At 42.5% G+C, this 21,459-nt stretch overlaps 2 protein-coding genes and 1 long non-coding RNA gene across 5 annotated transcripts in view; 2 read left to right on the top strand and 1 right to left on the bottom strand.

The window, feature by feature from the left end:
- The window catches only part of LOC107700627 (gastrula zinc finger protein XlCGF57.1-like), an 82,680-nt gene that overhangs the window by 40,185 nt on the left and 21,036 nt on the right, over nucleotides 1-21,459 (top strand). For 2 of the 3 annotated variants that reach the window (XM_016502360.1, XM_016502357.1), the window contains exons 1-3: nucleotides 16,150-16,208; nucleotides 16,436-16,551; nucleotides 20,100-20,423. In XM_016502360.1, coding sequence (XP_016357846.1) covers nucleotides 16,467-16,551; nucleotides 20,100-20,423 — 409 coding nt within the window. In that variant the 5' untranslated portion in view covers nucleotides 16,150-16,208; nucleotides 16,436-16,466. Of the gene's footprint in view, nucleotides 1-16,149; nucleotides 16,209-16,435; nucleotides 16,552-20,099; nucleotides 20,424-21,459 lie in introns of those variants that run through there. The other variant, XM_016502358.1, reaches the window with a different exon arrangement.
- LOC107700630 (uncharacterized) overlaps nucleotides 20,318-21,459 on the bottom strand; it is a 10,219-nt gene continuing 9,077 nt past the window's right edge. The window contains exon 3 of the long non-coding RNA XR_001635564.1: nucleotides 20,318-20,345. This is a non-coding gene — a long non-coding RNA (uncharacterized LOC107700630). The remainder of the gene's footprint in view (nucleotides 20,346-21,459) is intronic.
- Nucleotides 20,430-21,446, top strand: LOC107700628 (gastrula zinc finger protein XlCGF8.2DB-like). The gene has a single exon (XM_016502363.1). The coding sequence runs from the start codon at nucleotides 20,489-20,491 to the stop codon at nucleotides 21,395-21,397; it is 909 nt and encodes a 302-aa protein (XP_016357849.1). The 5' UTR covers nucleotides 20,430-20,488; the 3' UTR covers nucleotides 21,398-21,446.

The raw sequence follows: 21,459 nt of genomic DNA, 5'->3' as shown, positions 1-21,459 counted from the left end.
ACTGAGGACTGCCTGTCAGGGCAGCTCAGGGAGACTGGTTTGAAGTCATTCTGCTCTCCAGGGCATGGTTTCTTTGGGACTGTGATGATGCACAATGTTTTCCACAGCCGAGGGACCCTGTCCTGTTCTAGGCTTAGGTTGAAGATGTGCTGTAGAAGATCACCCAGCTCAAATGCACAGGCCTTCAGTAGTCGAGGTACTCCATCTAAACCAGCTGTTTTGCTTGGACGAAGCCTCCTCAGCTCTCCGCACACCTGGGCTGCTGTGATCATGGGTAGGGTAACATTCTCTTCTGTGCTGAAGTTTCCTCCAGGGGGGACGAAGAGAGACAAAGGAGGGTATAGGGGTGCAGTGTTCTGAGGTGAAACCAGTTAAACTCTGCGGACCCGGATACGGGTCCAAAATGACGTTCATTTCCTCCATTGTATGTGTGCAGGGTAACCATTTGAATTTGAGTATGTTAAATTTAGGCGAAAATACCAAAAAACGCCCCGAGCTTAATTAAAGAGTTAGGGTGGTCAAACCTGTTAAAGAAATTGTTCATCTGGTTCCCTCTCCCCACATCTCCTTCAATGGTGTCCCTCTGCTTTGAGCTGCATCCGGTCATCATCTTCATCCCATCCCACACCTCCTTCATGTGGTTGTTTTGCAACTTCTGCTCCAGCTTCCTCTTGTACTGCTCCTTTGCCTTCCTGAGCTGGACTCTGAGTTCCCTCTGCACGCGCTTAAGCTCCTGCTGATAACCGTCCTTAAAGGCCTTCTTCTTCTGGTTCAGAAGACTCTTGATGTAACTCATAATCCAGGGCTTATTGTTTGCATAGCAGCGTACAGTTCTTACTGGAACAACAGTGTCCATACAGAAGTTGATGAAGTCAGTAGTGCAGTCAACAACCTCCTCTATGTTCTCAGTGTGCCTCAGTCTTGGTTTGTAGAGAGGCTGAACCAAGTTTGTGGTCTGCTTTCCCCAGTGCAGGGTGGCAGTAAATCAATAGTCCTATTTCCCCTGGTGTTACAGTCCACATACTGATAGAAAGCAGGAAATGTTGTATCCATATGATTAAAGTCCCCGGAGATTAACACAAGCGCTTTGGGGTGCTGTGTTTGTAACTTTGCAACATCAGAATAGATGACGTCACATGCTACCTCCACATCGGCGTGTGGACGGATGTAAACAATGACAACAATGGCGTGTCTGAACTCTCTGGGCAAGTGTAACGTGGGTATGCAGGTAGAGAAATTTCCCCGTGAGTGATTTATTTATTTCAGCCTGTAGGTGGAATCGGGAGGAGGGATTTCCCTGATCCTCAAAAGTGGAATGACGTCATCTGGGATTTATACTATATAAAATTTGATGGCGTCTCTCGCTCTTTGTTTGGGTCTCTCGCCTTAATGGCGAGATTGCTCATCTCCTCTCCTCGCAGGAGTGATCCTGTTTTTTGATTTTTAATTGTTTTTTTTTTTGTTCTTTTGACTTTTTAACTAATTAATTTTCGACATCTATTTTATATATATTTGCTTGTCTTTTCAGTAGCAGGTTGTGGATTAATTTTTCTTAGTTCACGTTTTGTTATTTAGTTAGATCTAGCGAGGTAAGCAGTGGCCCACAAGACTCGCCTACTTTATTTTCCCCGGGAGCTAGGTAAGATCTCTCTAGGTGGTTAGGTGTAGTCAAGGTTTTCTCTTTTCCTAGCAGCATTATCTGTTAACTGTTATTATTTGTGTTAATCTTTTGTTCATTATAGTATATTTGTGGATAACATTTTGTCTGTTTGTTCGTTTTGCATTTGGATTCATTCTTATGGCATAAATAGTCATCACAGCTTCATTCAGTCATCTGTGATTTTCTTATATGTTCGGTCCTTGCCTCTCTGATTAGATTTAACGAGCTGAAGTTGGTTTTGGGTCGTAACATCAAGTAATAGGGGTGCAAACTTACGGCCAGACGTTTAATGTCTCTGTAGCAGCTGGATATTTTGATGCTCACATTCCCATGATTACACCACCTTGTGTTCACATATATAGCGAGTCCTCCTCCTCTCCGCTTCCTGCAAGCTTTAGTGTCTCTATCTGCCCTGACCGTGCTGAAGCTGGGTAGCTCCACGTTAGCATCCAGGATGCTAGTCGTGAGCCACGTTTCACAGAAGCACAACAAACGGCACTCTCTGTCGATCTTGACACTTTTCACCAGTGCAGCCATTTCGTCGATCTTGTTCGGCAGTGAGTCCACATTCCCCTTGATCACAGAAGGTACTGTAGGCTAGTATCGCCACTTCTTCCTTAGCCGCTTAGCCTTTAGCTTAGCGCCAGCTCTGCAGCCACGGTATTGCTTCCTCACCTCATCAGGTAAATGGGGAATCACACAGGCATGGGACTTTGTTTTCAGTGCAAGCAGTTGATTTCTCAAATAAATGAGTTTTGGTGTGTGAGAATCCATATCCATAGGATAAATGATAATCAAAAACATTTAAAAAATCCTTATCCATAGGATAAATGATAATAAATGTCACTCACGGCAGCACCAGAAGATGATACTGAAGATAATACACATGTTTTGCTCCTGCCCTGCCCTCTCCTCATTTTGGTTGTCTGTTTTCAATTCTCTTTCAGCTATTTCCTCGTTTAATACTCAACCCTCTTCTATCATTGGTCTATTTGGTGTCCTGCCTACTAATTATTCTTTGCCCCCACTATTTTGCTGATTTTCTTTTTTTTTTGAGTTTGTGGCCCTATAAAAAAAGTTGAATTATATGGACAAATGTTTGTTGAATTAAAGATTGATAAATCTTTTTTTTTTACAATTTACAGAATCTCATCGATTATTTTCATTCAACAACAAAAATTTAAATATGTATTTCAGCAAGAATTTAACTCTGAACATTGTTGATATGTTTTATTATTTGTATTTGAATATGTCTGATTTTAGTGTGAGAATGGGACTTTTATTTTGGAGGGGAGATATGACATCATAAGGCTGTGCCTGGCTCTTGCTCTTTTGTGATTTGGCTGAAGAAAGGTTTGTGTTTTGAGCTTTTGAAGTGTTCCAAACTGTTCAGGCAATTTTATGCTTCTAACGAGAACTCTTAAATTAATGTTTTATTACTGAATGTAACATTGTAATGCTTTGTATAACATTTATGAACGTTTTTTTATTACTCAGTGTCACATGATCCTACATAAATCATTCTAATATGCTGATTTATTATCAATGCTAGAAACAATGCTTAATGTGTATTTTTTTTCTGGATTTTTTAATTATTAAAAAGATATATAAAAATAAAAATCTTTTATAACAATATAAGTCTTCACTATCACTTTTTACCTAATTAACATCCTTTCTGAATATTATTGTTTTTTTTTTGTTTTGATCAAATAAATGCAGGCTTGATGAGCATAGTAAATTTCTTTTATGTATTGCATTGTTACCTTAAATATGACATATTTACACAAATCAAGTGGAGCACAAAGACACGATCACTACTAAGCAGAAAAAAGTTTAGTTAGTTTAAACTGAAATTATAAATGTTATGTAAGAGCAGTAATCCCAATCATCGGCCAAATTTAGAAAATACACCTGAGATCCTTTATTTTAACCATTAAAAAATGTTCTAGTGTGTTTGCTTCTTAACTTTGGATACAAAGTTCTCCGCTTTTACTTTTGTAGCTATTTTGTTAGTCAGCTCCCGAAGTGATGTCATTCATTGACCACGTAAATTCAAAGCATCGTTTTTATTCACCTTAGACCTGAAGGTGCTGATAGAGGAGAGTCAAGAACTGAATGAAAATGAAGACAAGTACCTGGTTGAGAAAATCCTGATTTCATAACGGAAGCAAATAGTTTAGCTGTTCGCAGACTAAAAAGACTTCTACATGAAAAAGAGCTCAGAAGACAGGAACTATATGTTTCTCCTGCCAACACTGTGGAAAAATGTTTACTCAAAATTAAACCCTTAAAATAGGGTGACCATACGTGCCATTTTCCCAGGACGCGTCCTTGCCAGGATTTGTTTTGGCTTTGTTTTCATGCTTGCTGAAGGTAATGATCGAAAAGTAGTTTGACCAATACCCTACCTTAAAAGATGAGAATTCACACTGAAGATAAACCTTTCACCTGCAAACACTGTGGAAAGATTTTTACTAGTAAAGGAAACGTTAAAAAGCACATACAGTGAGGGGAAAAGTTATTTGATCCCCTGCTGATGTTGTATGTTTGCCCACTGAAAAAAAAAAAAAAAAGATCAGTCTATAATTTTAATGGTAGGTTAATTTTAACAGTGAGTGACAGAATAACAACAAAAAAATCCAGAAGAAACAGTTTCAAAAAAGTTATTTCGTTCATTAAAATGCAAATCAATTTATAAGTATTTGATCCCCTATCAATCAGCAAGATTTCTGGCTCCCAGGTGTCTTTCATACAGGTAACGAGCTGAGAAAACCTGAAAACCAGTCCAGGGGCGTGACATTGCTCCTCCTTCCCAGAAAGCGCGTCCCGCACCATAACAATTCCACCGGGGAGGGGGGAGCGGGCTGACAGAGTCCAGGGTGGTGATGAAGGAGGAAGGAGCCAGGGAGGAAACAGGCACTGACAAAAAAAAAAAAAAGATCAGTCTATAATTTTAATGGTAGGTTAATTTTAACAGTGAGTGACAGAATAACAACAAAAAAATCCAGAAGAAACAGTTTCAAAAAAGTTATTTCGTTCATTAAAATGCAAATCAATTTATAAGTATTTGATCCCCTATCAATCAGCAAGATTTCTGGCTCCCAGGTGTCTTTCATACAGGTAACGAGCTGAGAAAACCTGAAAACCAGTCCAGGGGCGTGACATTGCTCCTCCTTCCCAGAAAGCGCGTCCCGCACCATAACAATTCCACCGGGGAGGGGGGAGCGGGCTGACAGAGTCCAGGGTGGTGATGAAGGAGGAAGGAGCCAGGGAGGAAACAGGAGGGGCTTGGAGCAGGAGCAGCCAAGCTGGACCCAGGCCACAGCCATAAAGGTGGCCCACGGAGGAGCCAACGGAAGGAGGAGCCATGGAGGAGGAAAGGCTGACGACTCCATGGGGCAGACCAACGGCGGCGGAGCAGGTGGCGGAGGAGCCCGAGACGGAGGGCCGATGAGACGGTGACGGGGAGGATCCGGAGGGCCGATGAGCCAGGGCGACGGGGAGGATCCGGAGGGCCAAGGCGGAGCAGATGGCGCTGGCGACTGACGCGGACGCGTGGATCCAAAAGGCCGCTGTGGAGCTGGAGCGACAGAGGACTGGGGAGGAGCCGAAGGGATGAAGAAGCCTGACGGAGCCGGAGAGACGAAGGGACGAGGCGCAGCCGGAGGAGTGGAGTCCCGAGGCGCAGGATGGTCGACGCCAGACCAAGGCAGAGCCGGAGGGACGAGGGAGCCCGGTGGAGACAGTGCACTGATGGGCCATGGCGGAGAGGACGGAGCTAGGAGCCATGGTGGAGCTGATGGGTCCACGGGCCGAGGCGGAGTCCGGGGCTTAGAGGCTGGAGGCGGAGTCAAGGTATGCTCCAGCCCCGGCGACGATGGAGGATGGCAGTCCCACGGAGCTCGCACCGTGCTGATGGTGGGCTGAGGGTGAGCAGAGGGGCTGCCAGATGACAGCGGAGGAGGAGGCGGCAGGAGTGCTGCTTTCAGGGCTTTCAGTGCTGAACTCATGAACAGGAGCCCCCCTTGGGCTGGACGTGGGAACAGAAACCGCTTGCGTGGGAACAGATGTAGCTTTGCTACAGTTCGGACATTCTTGCTTACTGCTCTGCGATTTGCTCCCTATTTCTGTATAGGAGTGTGGTTCTTGAAACAAAGTTACTTGCTGGACTTCCAAAACAGGCAGAACACTCAGCAGACCGTCATCATGGACCCCCTCAGCATACAGCCGGTGAGTCCCATGAATCTAGTGAATCTCAACAGTTTATACCAAGTGTAGAGGAACAAACTGAAACTGATTGTCACACAAATTGATGGCACAAACAGGGAGCGAGACCCAAAGGCACACGAGACATCAGGTTGTCACGAGTATCTCATATTGCTGCGATAGCATCCTCTACACCAGATTCGGCTATGACAAGGCTTATGAATACTGGTATTCTACCACCCCCTATACATCTTGAGAACAGATTTGAAGCATTAATGAATGCGGGTGAGGAATCCCCAAATGTGATTAAACATGGATCGGATCAGCCAGCAGCTAACATCGCTACAAACAGGCGCTCAAGGTCGAGCAGACAGCGGCATACAGCTCAGAGCACAGCCGAGCCCAGGACTCTGATAGTGGGTGACTCTATTATCAGAAACATCAGTAGCAGGACTACAACAACATGCTGCTTTCATCAAGCAACCGTCTCTGATGTGAACAGGGAACTCCGGAACATTCTGATGAAGCACAAGACTGCAAATCATATCATCATCCATGTGGGGAAGAATGATATTCGGAAAGAGCAGTCAGAACTCCTTAAGAAGAACTTTAGTGAACTCTTTGAAACACTTGAAGACTTCAAGTTCAGTCGTTCCTTAGTGGACCACTCCCAGCAAGGGGAACTAATGTTTTCACAGTTGCTTGGGCTAAACACATGGCTACAAAGATCTTGCAATATAAAAGGAGTGAATTTCATAGACAAATTCAATCACATTTCTGGGGCCATAGACAACTGTTTAAACCGGATGGCCTCCACCCAAACAAACTTGGTGCAAGAGTACTTAAGGACAATATCTACTTCTCCCTCCGTCATCCTTCAGCAGAGTGTGCCAATCCACTCAGCCTGAATAGCACACACACACCTGGTCCGAGTCGTCATGTGGTTGACACATCCCACAAAGACACTGATAACACCACGCAGCCATAACAAGCACTGCTCATGGACAACATCCCGGCTGAGCCCTACCCACAGAGCTCATCACAGACAGACTGTGACGTATCAGAACAGCTCCAAGATTCGGCACTCAAGGACAACTTTCTGGAAAATAGCCAGGGAAGCCAGGACAACATATTTCAGCCACCGGAAACACCAGAGCCACAGCCCCGCTCACCAGACACGGTATCCCTGTCTCCAGCATCTCCACTTCTAAGCTTCCCACAGAAAATGGAGGAACTGGTGTATGCTGGGACCAAACTCTCCCACTCATTCGCTGCAAGCCCCCAGATATCAACAAAAAAACGGCGGGCCCCCCAACCACCAAAGCCTGTGGGCCCCGCTCCTGTGAGAGCTCTACGGCCGCTGTCACAACACCAGGGCCCAAACCGTCCATCTGCTGTAGGTGAACCAAAAACAACTGATAGCAGCTCTCAGTGATATGTGTCGGGTCCCCTCTATGATAGCAGCAACATTCACAATTGTTTACAGAACAAGCGGGAACCCAGTGTGCCTGTAGCGTTCTCTATTTCTGTTTTATCACGTGATAGAAAGTCTAAGGCCTTCTCAAGCTGTACGGCTGACTCATCTAATCTGCGGCCTGTTATGCATCAAACTAATATTGCTGTTGAGACAAAATGCAATGCCATCAAGTTAGCATTTTTAAACATTCGCTCACTAAAAAATTAATAATTTCTTATCAATGACTTAATAACCACAAACAACCTGGATTTTATGTTTCTAAACGAAACATGGCTAGAAGACAGCTGCAGTGCAACGGTCCTCAATGAAACAGCCCCTCCTAACTTTACTTTCATGAGTGTTTGCAGGACTGTTAGGAGAGGTGGAGGTGTAGCTGCTCTATTTAAAGATGTCTATCAATGCAAGCAAGTGTCATTTGGTCAGTACTTGTCTTTTGAATATCTAGGGATTGTGCTGAAAAGTGCTCCACGCATTCTGTTTATCATTATCTACAGGCCTCCAAAATACTCTCCAGCCATTGTTGAAGAGTTCACAGAAAAGTTATCAATGATTTCCTCAAGAGTGTGACTGTTTTGCTATTGCAGGGGATTTTAATATTCACATAGATAATGCAGAAGTCAAAACTACAAAAGAAATTATAACTATTTTAAACTTTTTTTTTTTTAACGATTCAGCATGTGAATGGACCCACACACAATCGTGGACATACTCTAGATTTACTCATCAGTAGGGGTCTAAACATTTCTTCCACTGTTATTAAGGACGTAGGACTATCTGATCACTTCTGTATTTTCTTTGAAATATTGATCTCTGCTACCACTGAATCTAGATCTGTCTCTGTCATTAAGAGATGCATTAACGAGAACACTAGTGTGCCATTTATGGAGGCTATATCTCTAACACCAAGCATTTCTGCAGACTCTGTTGATCTTCTTCTTGATTTCTTTAACTCAAAAGTTAAGAATGTTATTGATGATATTGCTCCTGTGAAAGTCCTGACCTGTGAAAGTCAGCAAGAAGACTGGCAGACAAAAATCAGCTTGGAGAAAATCAAAAGCAGTACAGAGTATGAAAAGACAATTCAGAAAAGCAGAGCGGATGTGGCGGAAGACGAAACTTGAAATTCACTATAGAATCTATAAAGACAGCCTTCGTGCTTTCAATGTGGAGCTAGCCACAGCTAGACAGTCATTCTTCTCAAACCTTATAAACAGTAACTTAAACAACACTCGCACTCTTTTTGCTACAACAATACTCGCACTCTTTTTGCTATTGTTGAGAGACTGACAACCCCCTCAAGTCAGATTCCCAGTGAAATGCTCTCTGACAGCAAATGCAATGAGTTTGCTTCCTTCTTTTCTGAGAAGATCATTAATATCAGGAAGGCGATTAGCACATCCTCAAGTTATGCAGAGGTCAGACAGATTCGACCGCAATATCAGAAAGAAGATATTATATCTATTTTTGAAGCAATTGATAGCAAAATCTTGGAAGAAATAGTGCAGCACCTAAAATCGTCAACCTGCTATCTTGACACGCTTCCCACGTCTTTTTTCAAAAGGGTGCTTGACTGTTTATAAGCAGATCTCTTAGATGTGGTGAACACCTCACTTCTTTCTGGGACTTTTCCAAACTCCCTGAAAACTGCAGTTGTCCCCTTCTGAAAAAGAGCAATCTTGATAACACCATTTTGAGCAATTATAGACCAATATCAAATCTTCCATTTATAGGCAAGATTACTGAAAAGGTCGTTTTTAATCAGTAGTTTTTTTGTATTTTTTAAGAAGAAACAAATACTTAAACTCAAATGGATACCTGGACAATTTTACATTTTGAAGCAGTTAATTATTTAAATTCACTTTGTAGTTGTTTATCATCCCCCAGGTCAACTGGGCAACTTCTTGGAGGAGTTGGATGTGTTACTTTCAAACTTTCCTGAGGATGGTACTCCTCTGGTACTGCTCGGTGACTTCAACATCCACCTAGAAAAACCCCAGGCTGCTGACTTCAACACTCTGCTCGCCTCATTTGATCTCAAGCGAGTGTCTACTATGGCTACTCACAAATCAGGTAACCAACTGGACCTCATCTACACACGCTATTGCTCCACTGACAACACTTTAGTTACTCCACTGCACACCTCAGACCACTTCCTCATCACTTCTAACCTCACACTAACTCCTGACACAGCACACACTCCTCCGCAGGTCACCTTTCGACGTAACTTACACTCACTCTCTCCCTCTCGCCTATACTCTATGGTTTCATGCTCACTACCTTCACCCTCTCAGTTTTCAGCACTAGACACAAACAGTGCTACTGACACTCTTTGCTCCACTCTAACATCTTGCTTAGACAACTTTTGCCCACTTTCATCCAGACCAGCACGCACTACCCCCTCTGCCCCATGGCTGTCCGATGTTCTCCGTGAACATCGCTCTAAACTCAGGGCTGCAGAGAGGAAATGGCGCAAATCAAAAAACTCTACCGACCTTAGTGTGTATCAGTCACTCCTCTCTTCCTTCTCTGCAAATGTCTCCACTGCCAAAATGACATACTACCACAACAAAATTAACAGCTGCTCTGACTCTCGCACACTTTTCAAAACGTTCTCTTCTCTTCTCTGTCCTCCTCCCCCTCTGCCTTCATCAACCCTTACAGCTGATGACTTTGCAATTTTCTTCACAAATAAAACAAGAACCATCAGTGACCAATTCCCCACACCACAAACTGATGATAACTTCATAACGACAAATACACACTCTCTCTCATCCTTCTCTCCACTCTCGGAGACGGACGTTTCCAAACTTATCCTTTCCAATCATCCTACTACTTGTCCACTTGATCCTATCCCCACTCACCTCCTTCAGGCCATTTCTTCTTCAGTCATACCTTCGCTCAACTGAGACTGCCCTGCTCTCGGTTACTGAAGCCCTGAGACTGGCAAGAGCAGCTTCCAAATCCTCAGTACTCATCTTGCTGGATCTGTCTGCTTCTTTTGACACAGTTAACCACCAGATCCTTCTGTCCACCCTCATTAAGATGGGCATCTCAGGAACCGCACTCCAGTGGTTCAAGTCTTACCTAGGGCTGGACGATATGGCCAAAATTTATATCAGGTCCGAGACTCAGAGGCTGGAGGCTGAGACAAGGGATCCTCCAGCCACGACGCCGATGGAGACAGGCAGACCCGCGGTGATCCCACCGCACAGATGGTGGGCTGAGGGTGAGCAGAGGGGCTGCCAGACGACAGCGGGGGAGGAGGCAGGAGCTGGCGGGTGGGCGGGCATTTGTGAGCCTCTGGGCTTAACTTGGGACCAGGAGCCCTCTCAGGGCTGAACTTGGGAACAGGAGCCTTTTCTGGGCTAGACATGGGAACAGGAACTTTCTCTGGGCTAGACATGGGAACAGGCACTTTCTCTTGGCTAGACATTGGAACAGGAACTTTCTTACTATTGGACTGGGAAATGGGAGCCCGCTCAGGGCTGGACGGGACCAGAGGAGAGTGGACAAGTCGGCTTCCAGCTCTGTTTCCCAGTCTATAAGATCCCCCTCGAAGTCCAGCAGTTCCAGCTGTATAATCAGCTCACCCTCAGCCACAGTGCAGTGGGCGGAGCTCCACTCCGCGCTCTCTCTGTCCGCAGCATTCTCCCTCGTGGCGGGCTCTGTTGCCGGCTCTCACACCTTGACTGACGTCACTTGCAGCTCCGGCTCTGCGACCATCCGCAGCTCTGTCGCTCCGTGCGTCGATGGCTCGTCGGTCGCAGTGGGTTCTGGCTCTCCGTCAGCGGTGGGCTCTGGCATGCGCTCTGTCCTACACTCTGATGGGCTGATGTCCTCATTCCCGGAGGATGGCAGTCCACTTTTAGTCTTTGGTGACTTCAACATTCCAACCCACTCTCCCCTATGCAATTATAACTCATTTGAATCTCATGTGATCACTATAACAGCTCCTGTAAAACTCCAGGTTGTGGTAATTTACCGCCCTCCTGGGCAAATTCTATCTACCTTCCTAGAAGAGTTGGATGGGCTGCTGTCCTCATTCCCAGAGGATGGCAGTCCACTTTTAGTCTTTGGCGACTTCAACATTCATCTGGACAAGCCTTATGCTACAGACTTCCATTCACTCCTTGATTCATTTGATCTCAAACACCTTACAGTGGTAAGTGACAAGTGACAAGTGACAAGCACGCACAAATCAGGCAACCAACTTGACATAATTTACACACGCAATTGTATTGCAGACAACATTTTGGTAGAACCCCTACATATCTCTGACCATTTCTTCAATATATTTAAACTACATTTTGCTAACTGTGTGCCACCAACCCCTATACTGGTTACTTTTAGACAAAACCTACGCTCCCTTTCACCATCCCATCTTTCCTCTGTAGTATCCTCCTCTTTTCCCTCATGTACCCATTTCTCATCTCTGGATGTGAATGCAGCAACTGACACTTTATGCTCTACTTTAACCTCTTGTCTAGACGATATTTGTCATCTCTCCTCCAGGCCAGCACGGGCTGCCCCTTCTAACCCCTGGTTATCCGATGTTCTTCGTGAGCATCGGACCAAACTCAGGGCGGCATGTCAAAGAGGGTCCATTCCAAAGCTATATAATGCAATTGTATCTTTTCAGTCTATATCTATTAACTCACTTCGTATAATTTGGTCCCAAGACATTGGTATAAAATTAGATGAAGAGACTTGGGCAGAAATTCTTATTCGGGTTCATATCTCTTTTATTTGTGCTCGTCATGCAGTGATACAATGTAAAGTTGTCCACAGAGCACATTGGTCTAAGAGTAGACTGGCTCATATCAATCCTGCCATTGGCCCCGAATGTGATAGATGTCATTCTCGTCCTGCCACTTTAATAGATAGATAAATAGATAGATAGATAGATAGATACTTTATTCATCCCAGTGGGAAATTCATTCACAAATTCCAACAGTATCCACAAACTTAGGCACAATGAGGTATACAATAACAAAGGCATGCAAAAAATACTAAACAATTTATAGGTAATACATTTAAATTTAAGTCCTGTGTAAATTGTTTTTAAAAAAGTCCTGTGCAAAACATAGTGAAGGGTACATAGTGAGTAGTATGTAGTATGGTCCAGAACAGCGAGGAATGTCAGTATTGACTTTTGAGGAAGTACAAGCAGCTCTGTCCTCTCCTACACAGAGCATCCGAGTCCACTTTCTCATCCAACTGCACTTCCAGGTATTTGTAAGTTTTTACAAACTCCACACAGTTGCTGTTAAAAATCACAGGCTCCGGTTGAGGCCTGGGCCATCTGAAGTCCACAACCATCTCCCTGGTCTTGGTGGTGTTGAGGTGCAGATGGTTGAAGTCGCACCATGCAACAAAGTCCTGGATCAGTTTCCTGTACTCCTCCTCCTGTCCATTCCTTATACAGCCCACTTTCGCAGTGTCATCTGCAAACTTTAGCATGTGAAAGGACTCAGAGTTATATTGGAAGTCCGATGTGTATAGGGTGAACAGGACCAGGGAGAGCACAGTCCCTTGCGGCGCTCCCGTACTGCTGACCACAGTGTCAGACCTGCATTCCCCCAGTTGCACGTATTGAGGTCTACCTGTCAGGGTGGCTCAGGGTGACTGGTTGAAGCATTCTGCTCTCCAGGGCATGGTTTGTTTGGGACTGGGATGATGCACAATGTTTTCCACAGCCAAGGGACCCTGTCCTCTTCTAGGCTTAGGTTGAAGATGTGCTGTAGAAGATCGCCCAGCTCAAATGCACAGGCCTTCAGTAGTCGAGGTACTCCATCTAAACCAGCTGTTTTGCTTGGACGAAGCCTCCTCAGCTCTCAGCACACCTGGGCTGCTGTGATCATGGGTGGGGTAACATTCTCCTCTGTGCTGAAGTTTCCTCCAGGGGGGACAAAGAGAGCAGAGGAGGGTATGTGGGGTGCAGTGTTCTGAGGTGTTAATGAGTTGGGGTGGTCAAACCTGTTGAAAAATTTGTTCATCTGGTTCACTCTCCCCACATCTCCTTCAATGGTGTCCCTCTGCTTTGAGCTGCATCCGGTGATCATCTTCATCCCATCCCACACATCCTTCATGCTGTTTTTTTGCAACTTCTGCTCCAGCTTCCTCTTGTACTGCTCCTTTGCCTTCCTGAGCTGAACTGAGTTCCCTCTGCACGCGCTTAAGCTCCTGCTGATAACCGTCCTTAAAGGCCCTCTTCTTCTGGTTCAGAAGACCCTTGATGTCACTCGTAATCCAGGGTTTATTGTATGCATAGCAGCGTACAGTTCTTACTGGAACAACAGTGTTCATACAGAAGTTGATGAAGTCAGTAGTGCAGTCAACAACCTCCTCGATGTTCCCAGTGTGCCTCAGTCTTAGTTTGTAGAGAGGCTGAACCAAGTTTGTGGTCTGCTTTCCCCAGTGCAGGGTGGCGCTGTATGCATCCTTCACGTTTGCATACAGTAAATCAATAGTCCTATTTCCCCTGGTGTTGTATCCAGAGTCACATGATTAAAGTCCCCGGAGATTAACACAAGCACTTCAGAGTGCTGTTATCACAAGAGTGATTTATTTATTTCAGCCTGTAGGTGGAATCGGGAGGAGGGATTTCCCTGATCCTCAAAAGTGGAATGACGTCATCTGGATTTTCTACTATATAAACTTTGATGGCGTCTTTCGCTGTTTGTTTGGGTCTCTCGCCTCATGGCGAGATCGCTCATCTCCTCTCTTCTCCTTGCAGGAGTGATCCTGTTTTCTGATTTTTAATTGTTTTTTTTCTTTTTTACATTAATTTTCAAAATCTATTTTAAATATATTTGTTTGTCTTTTCAGTAGCTGGTTGTGGATTAATTTTTCTTAGTTCACGTTTTGTTATTTAGTTAGATCTAGCGAGGTAAGCAATGGCCCACAAGACTCACCTACTTTATATTCCCCGGGAGCTAGGTAAGATCTCTCTAGGTGGTTAGGAGTAGTCAAGGTTTTCTGTTTTCCTAGCAGCATTATCTGTTTACTGTTATTATTTGTGTTAATCTTTTGTTCATTATAGTATATTTGTGGATAGCATTTTGTCTGTTTGTTCGTTTTGCATTTGGATTCAATCTTATGGCGTAAATAGTCATCACAGCTTCATTCAGTCATCTGTGATTTTCTTATATGTTCGGTCCTTGCCTCTCTGATTAGATTTAACGAGATATTTGTGGATAACATTTTGTCTGTTTGTTCGTTTTGCATTTGGATTCAATCTTATGGCATAAATAGTCATCACAGCTTCATTCAGTCATCTGTGATTTTCTTATATGTTCGGTCCTTGCCTCTCTGATTAGATTTAACGAGCTGAAGTTGGTTTTGGGTCGTAACATCAAGTAATAGGGGTGCAAACTTACGGCCAGACGTTTAATGTCTCTGTAGCAGCTGGATATTTTGATGCTCACATTCCCATGATTACACCACCTTGTGTTCACATATATAGCGAGTCCTCCTCCTCTCCGCTTCCCGCAAGCTTTAGTGTCTCTATCTGCCCTGACCGTGCTGAAGCTGGGTAGCTCCACGTTAGCATCCAGGATGCTAGTCGTGAGCCACGTTTCACAGAAGCACAACAAACGGCACTCTCTGTAGATCTTGACATTTTTCACCAGTGCAGCCATTTTGTCGATCTTGTTCGGCAGTGAGTTCACATTCCCCTTGATCACAGAAGGTACTGTAGGCTAGTATCGCCACTTCTTTCTTAGCCGCTTAGCCTTTAGCTTAGCGCCAGCTCTGCAGCCACGGTATTGCTTCCTCACCTCGTCAGGTAAATGGGGAATCACACAGGCATGGGACTTTGTTTTCAGTGCAAGCAGTTGATTTCTCAAATAAATTAGTTTTGGTTTATGAGAATCCATATCCATAGGATAAATGATAATCAAAAAATCCATATCCATAGGATAAATGATAATGATAATAAATGTCACTCACGGCGGCGCCGGAAGATAATACTGAAGATAATACCCTCTCCTCATTTTGGTTGTCTGTTTTCAATTCTCTTTCAGCTATTTCCTCGTTTAATACTCAACCCTCTCCTATCATTGGTCTATTTGGTGTCCTGCCTACTAATTATTCTTTGCCCCCACTATTTTGCTGATTTTATTGCTTTCCTCACATTGCTGTCCAGACGACAAATTTTGCTTAACTGGGAAATTTCCTAACCCCTATCACACTCTTGGTGGATAACCTTATATTTCATTAAAAACATTAGAAACTTGAAAAAATTAGACTTTCCTTTCACCGGCTGAGTACACCATTCTCTAAAATTCGGAAGCCCTTTGTAGCTTACATACAAACTCTGCAAACTCACTTAGTTTTTCTGATTAAGGCCTTTTCATTCCAGGTAGTAAATTTCATTTTTGTATTGATTTGTATAATTCAGTTTTAAGTGCACCTAATATTTTGTCTCTTTGTCTCAGTATCTCCTAATTTTCCATTATCTTCTGATGAGAATGTACTTACTTAACTACTTCCGCTATTACTTTCACTTTTATCATTGTTATTTTTTTTTATTAATTAATAAATTTTTATTATTTGTTGTTTTCTTTCACCCTGAATGTATATCTTAACAAATCATATATATATATATATATATAGTGTTGAATCATTTACGGAATCTCACATATTAGATGTAGTTCAAACTCTTTCACTTCTAGTTATTTTTTAGCACAACATCCATATGTATTTCAGCAAGAATTTAACTCTGAACATCGTTGATATGTTTTATTATTTGTATTTGAATATGTCTGATTTTAGTGTGAGAATGGGACTTTTATTTTGGAGGGGAGATATGACATCATAAGGCTGTGCCTGGCTCTTGCTCTTTTGTGATTTGGCTGAAGAAAGGTTTGTGTTTTGAGCTTTTGAAGTGTTCCAAACTGTTCAGGCAATTTTATGCTTCTAACGAGAGCTCTTAAATGTATGTTTCATTACTGAATGTAACATTGTAATGCTTTGTATAACATTTTTTAACTTTTTTTTTTTTTTTTTGAGCAAAGTGCATCTGCACATGAGTAACACATTTGGATTTATTTTCTTTCTGTTAATTATTCTCATCTTGTCCAAACTCACAGAAAAACATCCACGTGACACACTATTATACAGATGGCGTTTATTAAAGAGGAGAGTGAAGACATTAGGATTGCAGAAGTATTCAGCATCAAACATGAAGATACTGAGGAACAAACAGGTTGGTTTCTTTCTCAAAGCTGAACTCAGTCAATTGATTCTTATTCACAGTACAGCTCTACAGAAATGAATGATATTTCTGAAGAATGTCATATGATTTTCCTAATTCTGGCTTTTATTTGACGTGGAGTGTAGGCTAAAGGGATAGTTCACCCAAAAATGAAAATTACCCCATAATTTGCTCACCCGGCCGGCCCTGGCCAATTTGTTGCCCTAGGCAAGATGTTACCTGGTGCCCCTTGCCTCACATTAACATTAGTGAATATTAACTAACTTGAACTGACAATGAACAATACATTTGTAACAGTATTTATAATTTTATTTTTGTTAGCGTTAGTTATTGACAACTAACCTTTAAATTGTTTCCATTGAAACTATAAAAATGTAGGTGCTGCCTAAGTCACTTTATAAATTAAACACAATTACACATGTTTGATACACAATGACGACGTGATGTTTCACTCATAATTACCGCAGGCATAAAACAAAAGAATATCATCAGCAAAAATTTAACTGGTTTGAATCAGATAGCTGATGTATATGGAAGTGCGGCTGCGCGGGAGTAGATTGATCATGCGTCGAACCGAGGAGAGCAATAAAATAGTTGTTTTTGTGGGACGATCGCTTTTTTTGTAATATTTTAAATTTAGAGTTTTTAAGTAGTATTGGTAATGAAAAAAAACATTTATTATAAAAAGGGTACTTCCGGTTGGTGTATTCTGGCGCATGTGGCCTGTTTTACACCTTCATCCGGACGTTGTCCGTCAATCTCGTCGGAAATACATTCATCGTGGGTCCCGGCGGAGCTACAGCACTGATGCTACAAATCCAATACGGTCCTTTTGGGCATCTCATCCTCGCTGTACAAGGAGATCTACATGGACTACAGATCACAGCATGCTTACTAGCCTTGCCAGATCGGATAACAGTAACAATGGCAAATCAAAGTTCTCGTTTAGATTATTTAAAATCCGATCCCTTTCAAATAAATGCCCTCTGGTCCACGACATCCTCACTGAATGTAAGTTTTATTTTTTTGTGTCTGAGACTTGGCAGCGGCCTGATGACTTTCTACACCTGAATCAGTCAGTCCCCTCAGAATATGTCTATGTTTGTAAACCCTGTGATTCTGGTCGGGGAGGGGTACTTGCGATTATACATAAAGAGAAGTGGAGAATAACTCATGTAACTGTGCCTACATCTACCTCATTTGAATCTACTGTTCTTAAGATTAATGGTTCAACACCTATCATTCTTGCTACTCTATATCGGCCTCCTAAGTCAAACTCAAAACTTTTTTTTATGCTCCATGTCTCCTACTGTGATTATGTTGGGTGATTTTAACATCCATATCGATAATGTTGACAGTCCACTTACAAGGGAATTTACATCGTGTCTCGATAGTTTTGGTATACAGCAATATGCCAATACTCCTACTCACTCTAAGGGACATATTCTTGATCTTATTTGCTGCTCTGGAATAACTCCTCATAATTGTACAGTTTCAGACTTGTCCATTTCTGATCTTCTTGATTTTCTGGTGCCTTTCAATGTTTATGCTACATTGTCTAAGGTTAATGTAAGATGCTCTGTCACTTTCCGTAACATCAAGTCTATTGATATACCTGCTTTTGCTGATGATTTAGCTAATTTTGCCAGCAAAGTTGATTCATCCACTGTGGAGGACATGGTTGCTGCTTATAATGATGGTCTTTGTGAGATTTTAGATGTGTATGCTCCTTTGAAAACCCGGATTGTTTCTTTTACCCACTCAGCTCCTTGGTATACTCCTGAATTGCATCAACTTAAGGCTAAAGGCTGTCGCCTTGAACGCTTGTATGCCGGTCTTCCGGATCATAAAGTATTATATGCTCATCATATGCACGATTATAAGGACGCTATCACAAAGGCCAAGTCTGAATGTTATACTAATTTATTTAGGGCAAGGGAAGGGGATACTCGATTTCTTTTTGCAACTGTCAATAAGCTTCTGCAGTCTCCCGAACCTTTACCATGTTATATGTACTCCACTAATGTATGTAAAACTTTTATGGACTATTTTAATATAAACATTCAAAATATCCACAAGCAAATACTTTCAAATAATGTTGATAGTGATAGTTTAGATTTATCTCTTATTAAATCTACACTTCCTACCTTTGCTACCTTTAATCTTCCTGCCACTGATGAGATAACTTCTATTATCCAGAAATCTTAATCTACTACTTGCCATCTCGATCCTCTTCCAACACTTAGTCAAAGCATGTTTATCCTCTCTGTCTTCTTCAATCACTGGGATTATTATTTCTTTGTTGTCTTCTGGTGTTGTTCCTTCATCACTTAAAACAGCTACAATAGCTCCTGTTCTGAAAAAAAAAGCAAAAAAAAAAAACAGAAGATCCAACTAATCTTGAGAACTTTCGTTCAATCTCAAACTTACCGTTTATTTCTAAAATATTAGAAAAGATAGTCGCAGCTCAGATTGCAGACTTTGTCTGATAATAAACTGTTTGAAAAATGTCAGTCTGGTTTTCGGCCACTTCGGGCAGCGGATTCTGGACAGTTAACATTACTTACCTTGCTTGATCTGAGTGTGGCCTTCGATACAGTCTCACATAACATCTTACTAGGCAGGCTGGCTTCCCTGGGAATTACGGGTACCTGTCTGTCCTGGTTTAGATCGTATCTCTCTGGACACACTCAGTTTGTCCAACTCAAAAAATGTAAATCTGAATCATCAAATGTTACCGCAGGTGTCCCCCAAGGTTCAGTCTTGGGCCCTTTGTTGTTTATTATTTATTTACTGCCTCTGGGACAAATTTTTAGGAAATTTGGTATCCATTTTCATTGTTATGCAGACAGCACCCAACTTTATATGTCTTCTTTACCCACTTCTGGTTTTCCTTCACCTCTCCTCCTTATCTTTCTGATCTTCTTCAAACCTACACTCCTGCACATACCTTGAGATCCTCTTCATCTGTTTTTCTGACTCAACCGCGTATTAATCTGAACTGCATGGGGTCAAGGGCCTTTAGTTATGCTGCCCCTTATTTGCGGAACGCCCTTCCCCAGGACATCCGCAACAGCGATAGTTTTCCCACTTTCAAATCTCGTCTTAAAATTCATTTATTTAAGCAGGCTCATTTTTGATTACATATATGTGGATCAATGATTATGAATGTTTTAATTTATTTTACGGTTTCTTGTTTTGTATGGATTTTTTGCTGAATGTTTTTTTTGCATTGTAAGGTGACCTTGAGTGCCATGAAAGGCGCCTATAAATAAAATGAATTATTATTATTAATCTTTTGGAGCTGTGTAAAGTATGTTTTTATGATCGCTGGATGATTTTTGAGCTTCAAAATCTACAATAATAAAGCTTGGAAGACGCAGGGTATTTTTATTTATTTTTAATAATTCTGATTGTGTTCATCTGAAAGAAGAAAGTCCTATAAACCTAGGATGGCTTGAGGGTGAGTAAATCATGGGGTAATTTTCATTTTTGGGTGAACTAACCTTTTAACTTGTATTTGTCTCTTTTCACCTTAGACCTGAAGGTGCTGAAAGAGGAGAGTCAAGAACTGAATGAAAATGAAGACAAGTACCTGGTTGAGACAAATCCTGATTTCTTAACGGAAGAAACATATTTTAGCTGCTCGCAGACTAAAGAGACTTCCACACGAAAAAGAGCTCAGAAGACAGGAACTAGAGGTTTCTCCTGCCAACACTGTGGAAAAAGTTTTACTCAAAATGAAACCCTTAAAAGACACATGAGAATTCACACTGGAGAGAAGCCTTTCACATGCAAACAGTGTGGCAAGGGCTTCAATGAATTGGGACACCTTGAAGGCCACATGAGAATTCATACTGGAGAGAAGCCTTATACATGCACTCAGTGTGGAAAGAGCTTCACTGAAAAAAGAAACGTAAAACTCCACATGAGCGTTCACACTGGAGAGAAGCCTTTCACTTGCCAACAGTGTGGGAAGAGTTTTACGCAAAAAGGACATCTTAAAAGCCACATGAGAATTCACTCCAGTGAGAAGACATTTACGTGCCAGCAGTGTGGAACGAGTTTCACTGAAAAAGGAAACCTTAAAAAACACATGACAGTTCACACTGGAGAGAAGCCTCACGCCTGCAAATTGTGTGGAAAGAGCTTCACTGAAAAAAGAAACGTAAAACTCCACATGAGCGTTCACACTGGAGAGAAGCCTTATACCTGCGAACAGTGTGGGAAGAGTTTTACGCAAAAAGGACATCTTAAAAGCCACATGAGAATTCATACTGGAGAGAAGCCTTATACATGCACTCAGTGTGGAAAGAGCTTCACTGAGAAAAGAAACGTAAAACTCCACATGAGCGTTCACACTGGAGAGAAGCCTTACACCTGCCAACAGTGTGGGAAGAGTTTCACACAAAAACAACAACTTAAAGTCCACATGAGAAGTCACACGGGAGAGAAAGCTTTTACTTGCCAACAGTGTGGAAAGAGCTTCACTGAAAATGTACACCTTAAAGTCCACATGAGAACTCACACTGGAGAGAAGCCTTACACCTGCCAACTGTGTGGAAAGAGCTTCTCTCAAAGAGGACATCTTAAAGTCCACATGAGAGTTCACACTGGAGAGAAGCCTTACACATGCACTCAGTGTGGAAGGAGCTTCACAACAGAAATAAACCTCAGGTATCACATGAGAGTTCACACCGGAGAGAAGCCGTTCACATGTGATCAGTGTGGAAAGAGTTTCAAACAAAAAAAATCCCTTAACTGTCACTTGAGTTCACCCAAGAAGTGTGGAAAAAGTGTCAGTCTAAACCAGGGGTCAGCAACCTTTATGTCATGAAGTGCCATTTTTAAGTTTACTAGTTAATCCCTGTGACACAACCTGTGTCCCCCCCCCCCCAT

This window comes from Sinocyclocheilus anshuiensis, unplaced genomic scaffold (assembly GCF_001515605.1).
Source record: "Sinocyclocheilus anshuiensis isolate Anshui unplaced genomic scaffold, SAMN03320099.WGS_v1.1 scaffold1714, whole genome shotgun sequence".
NCBI classification, from domain to species: Eukaryota; Metazoa; Chordata; class Actinopteri; order Cypriniformes; family Cyprinidae; genus Sinocyclocheilus; species Sinocyclocheilus anshuiensis.
This window is presented reverse-complemented; position numbering and strand designations above follow the sequence as displayed.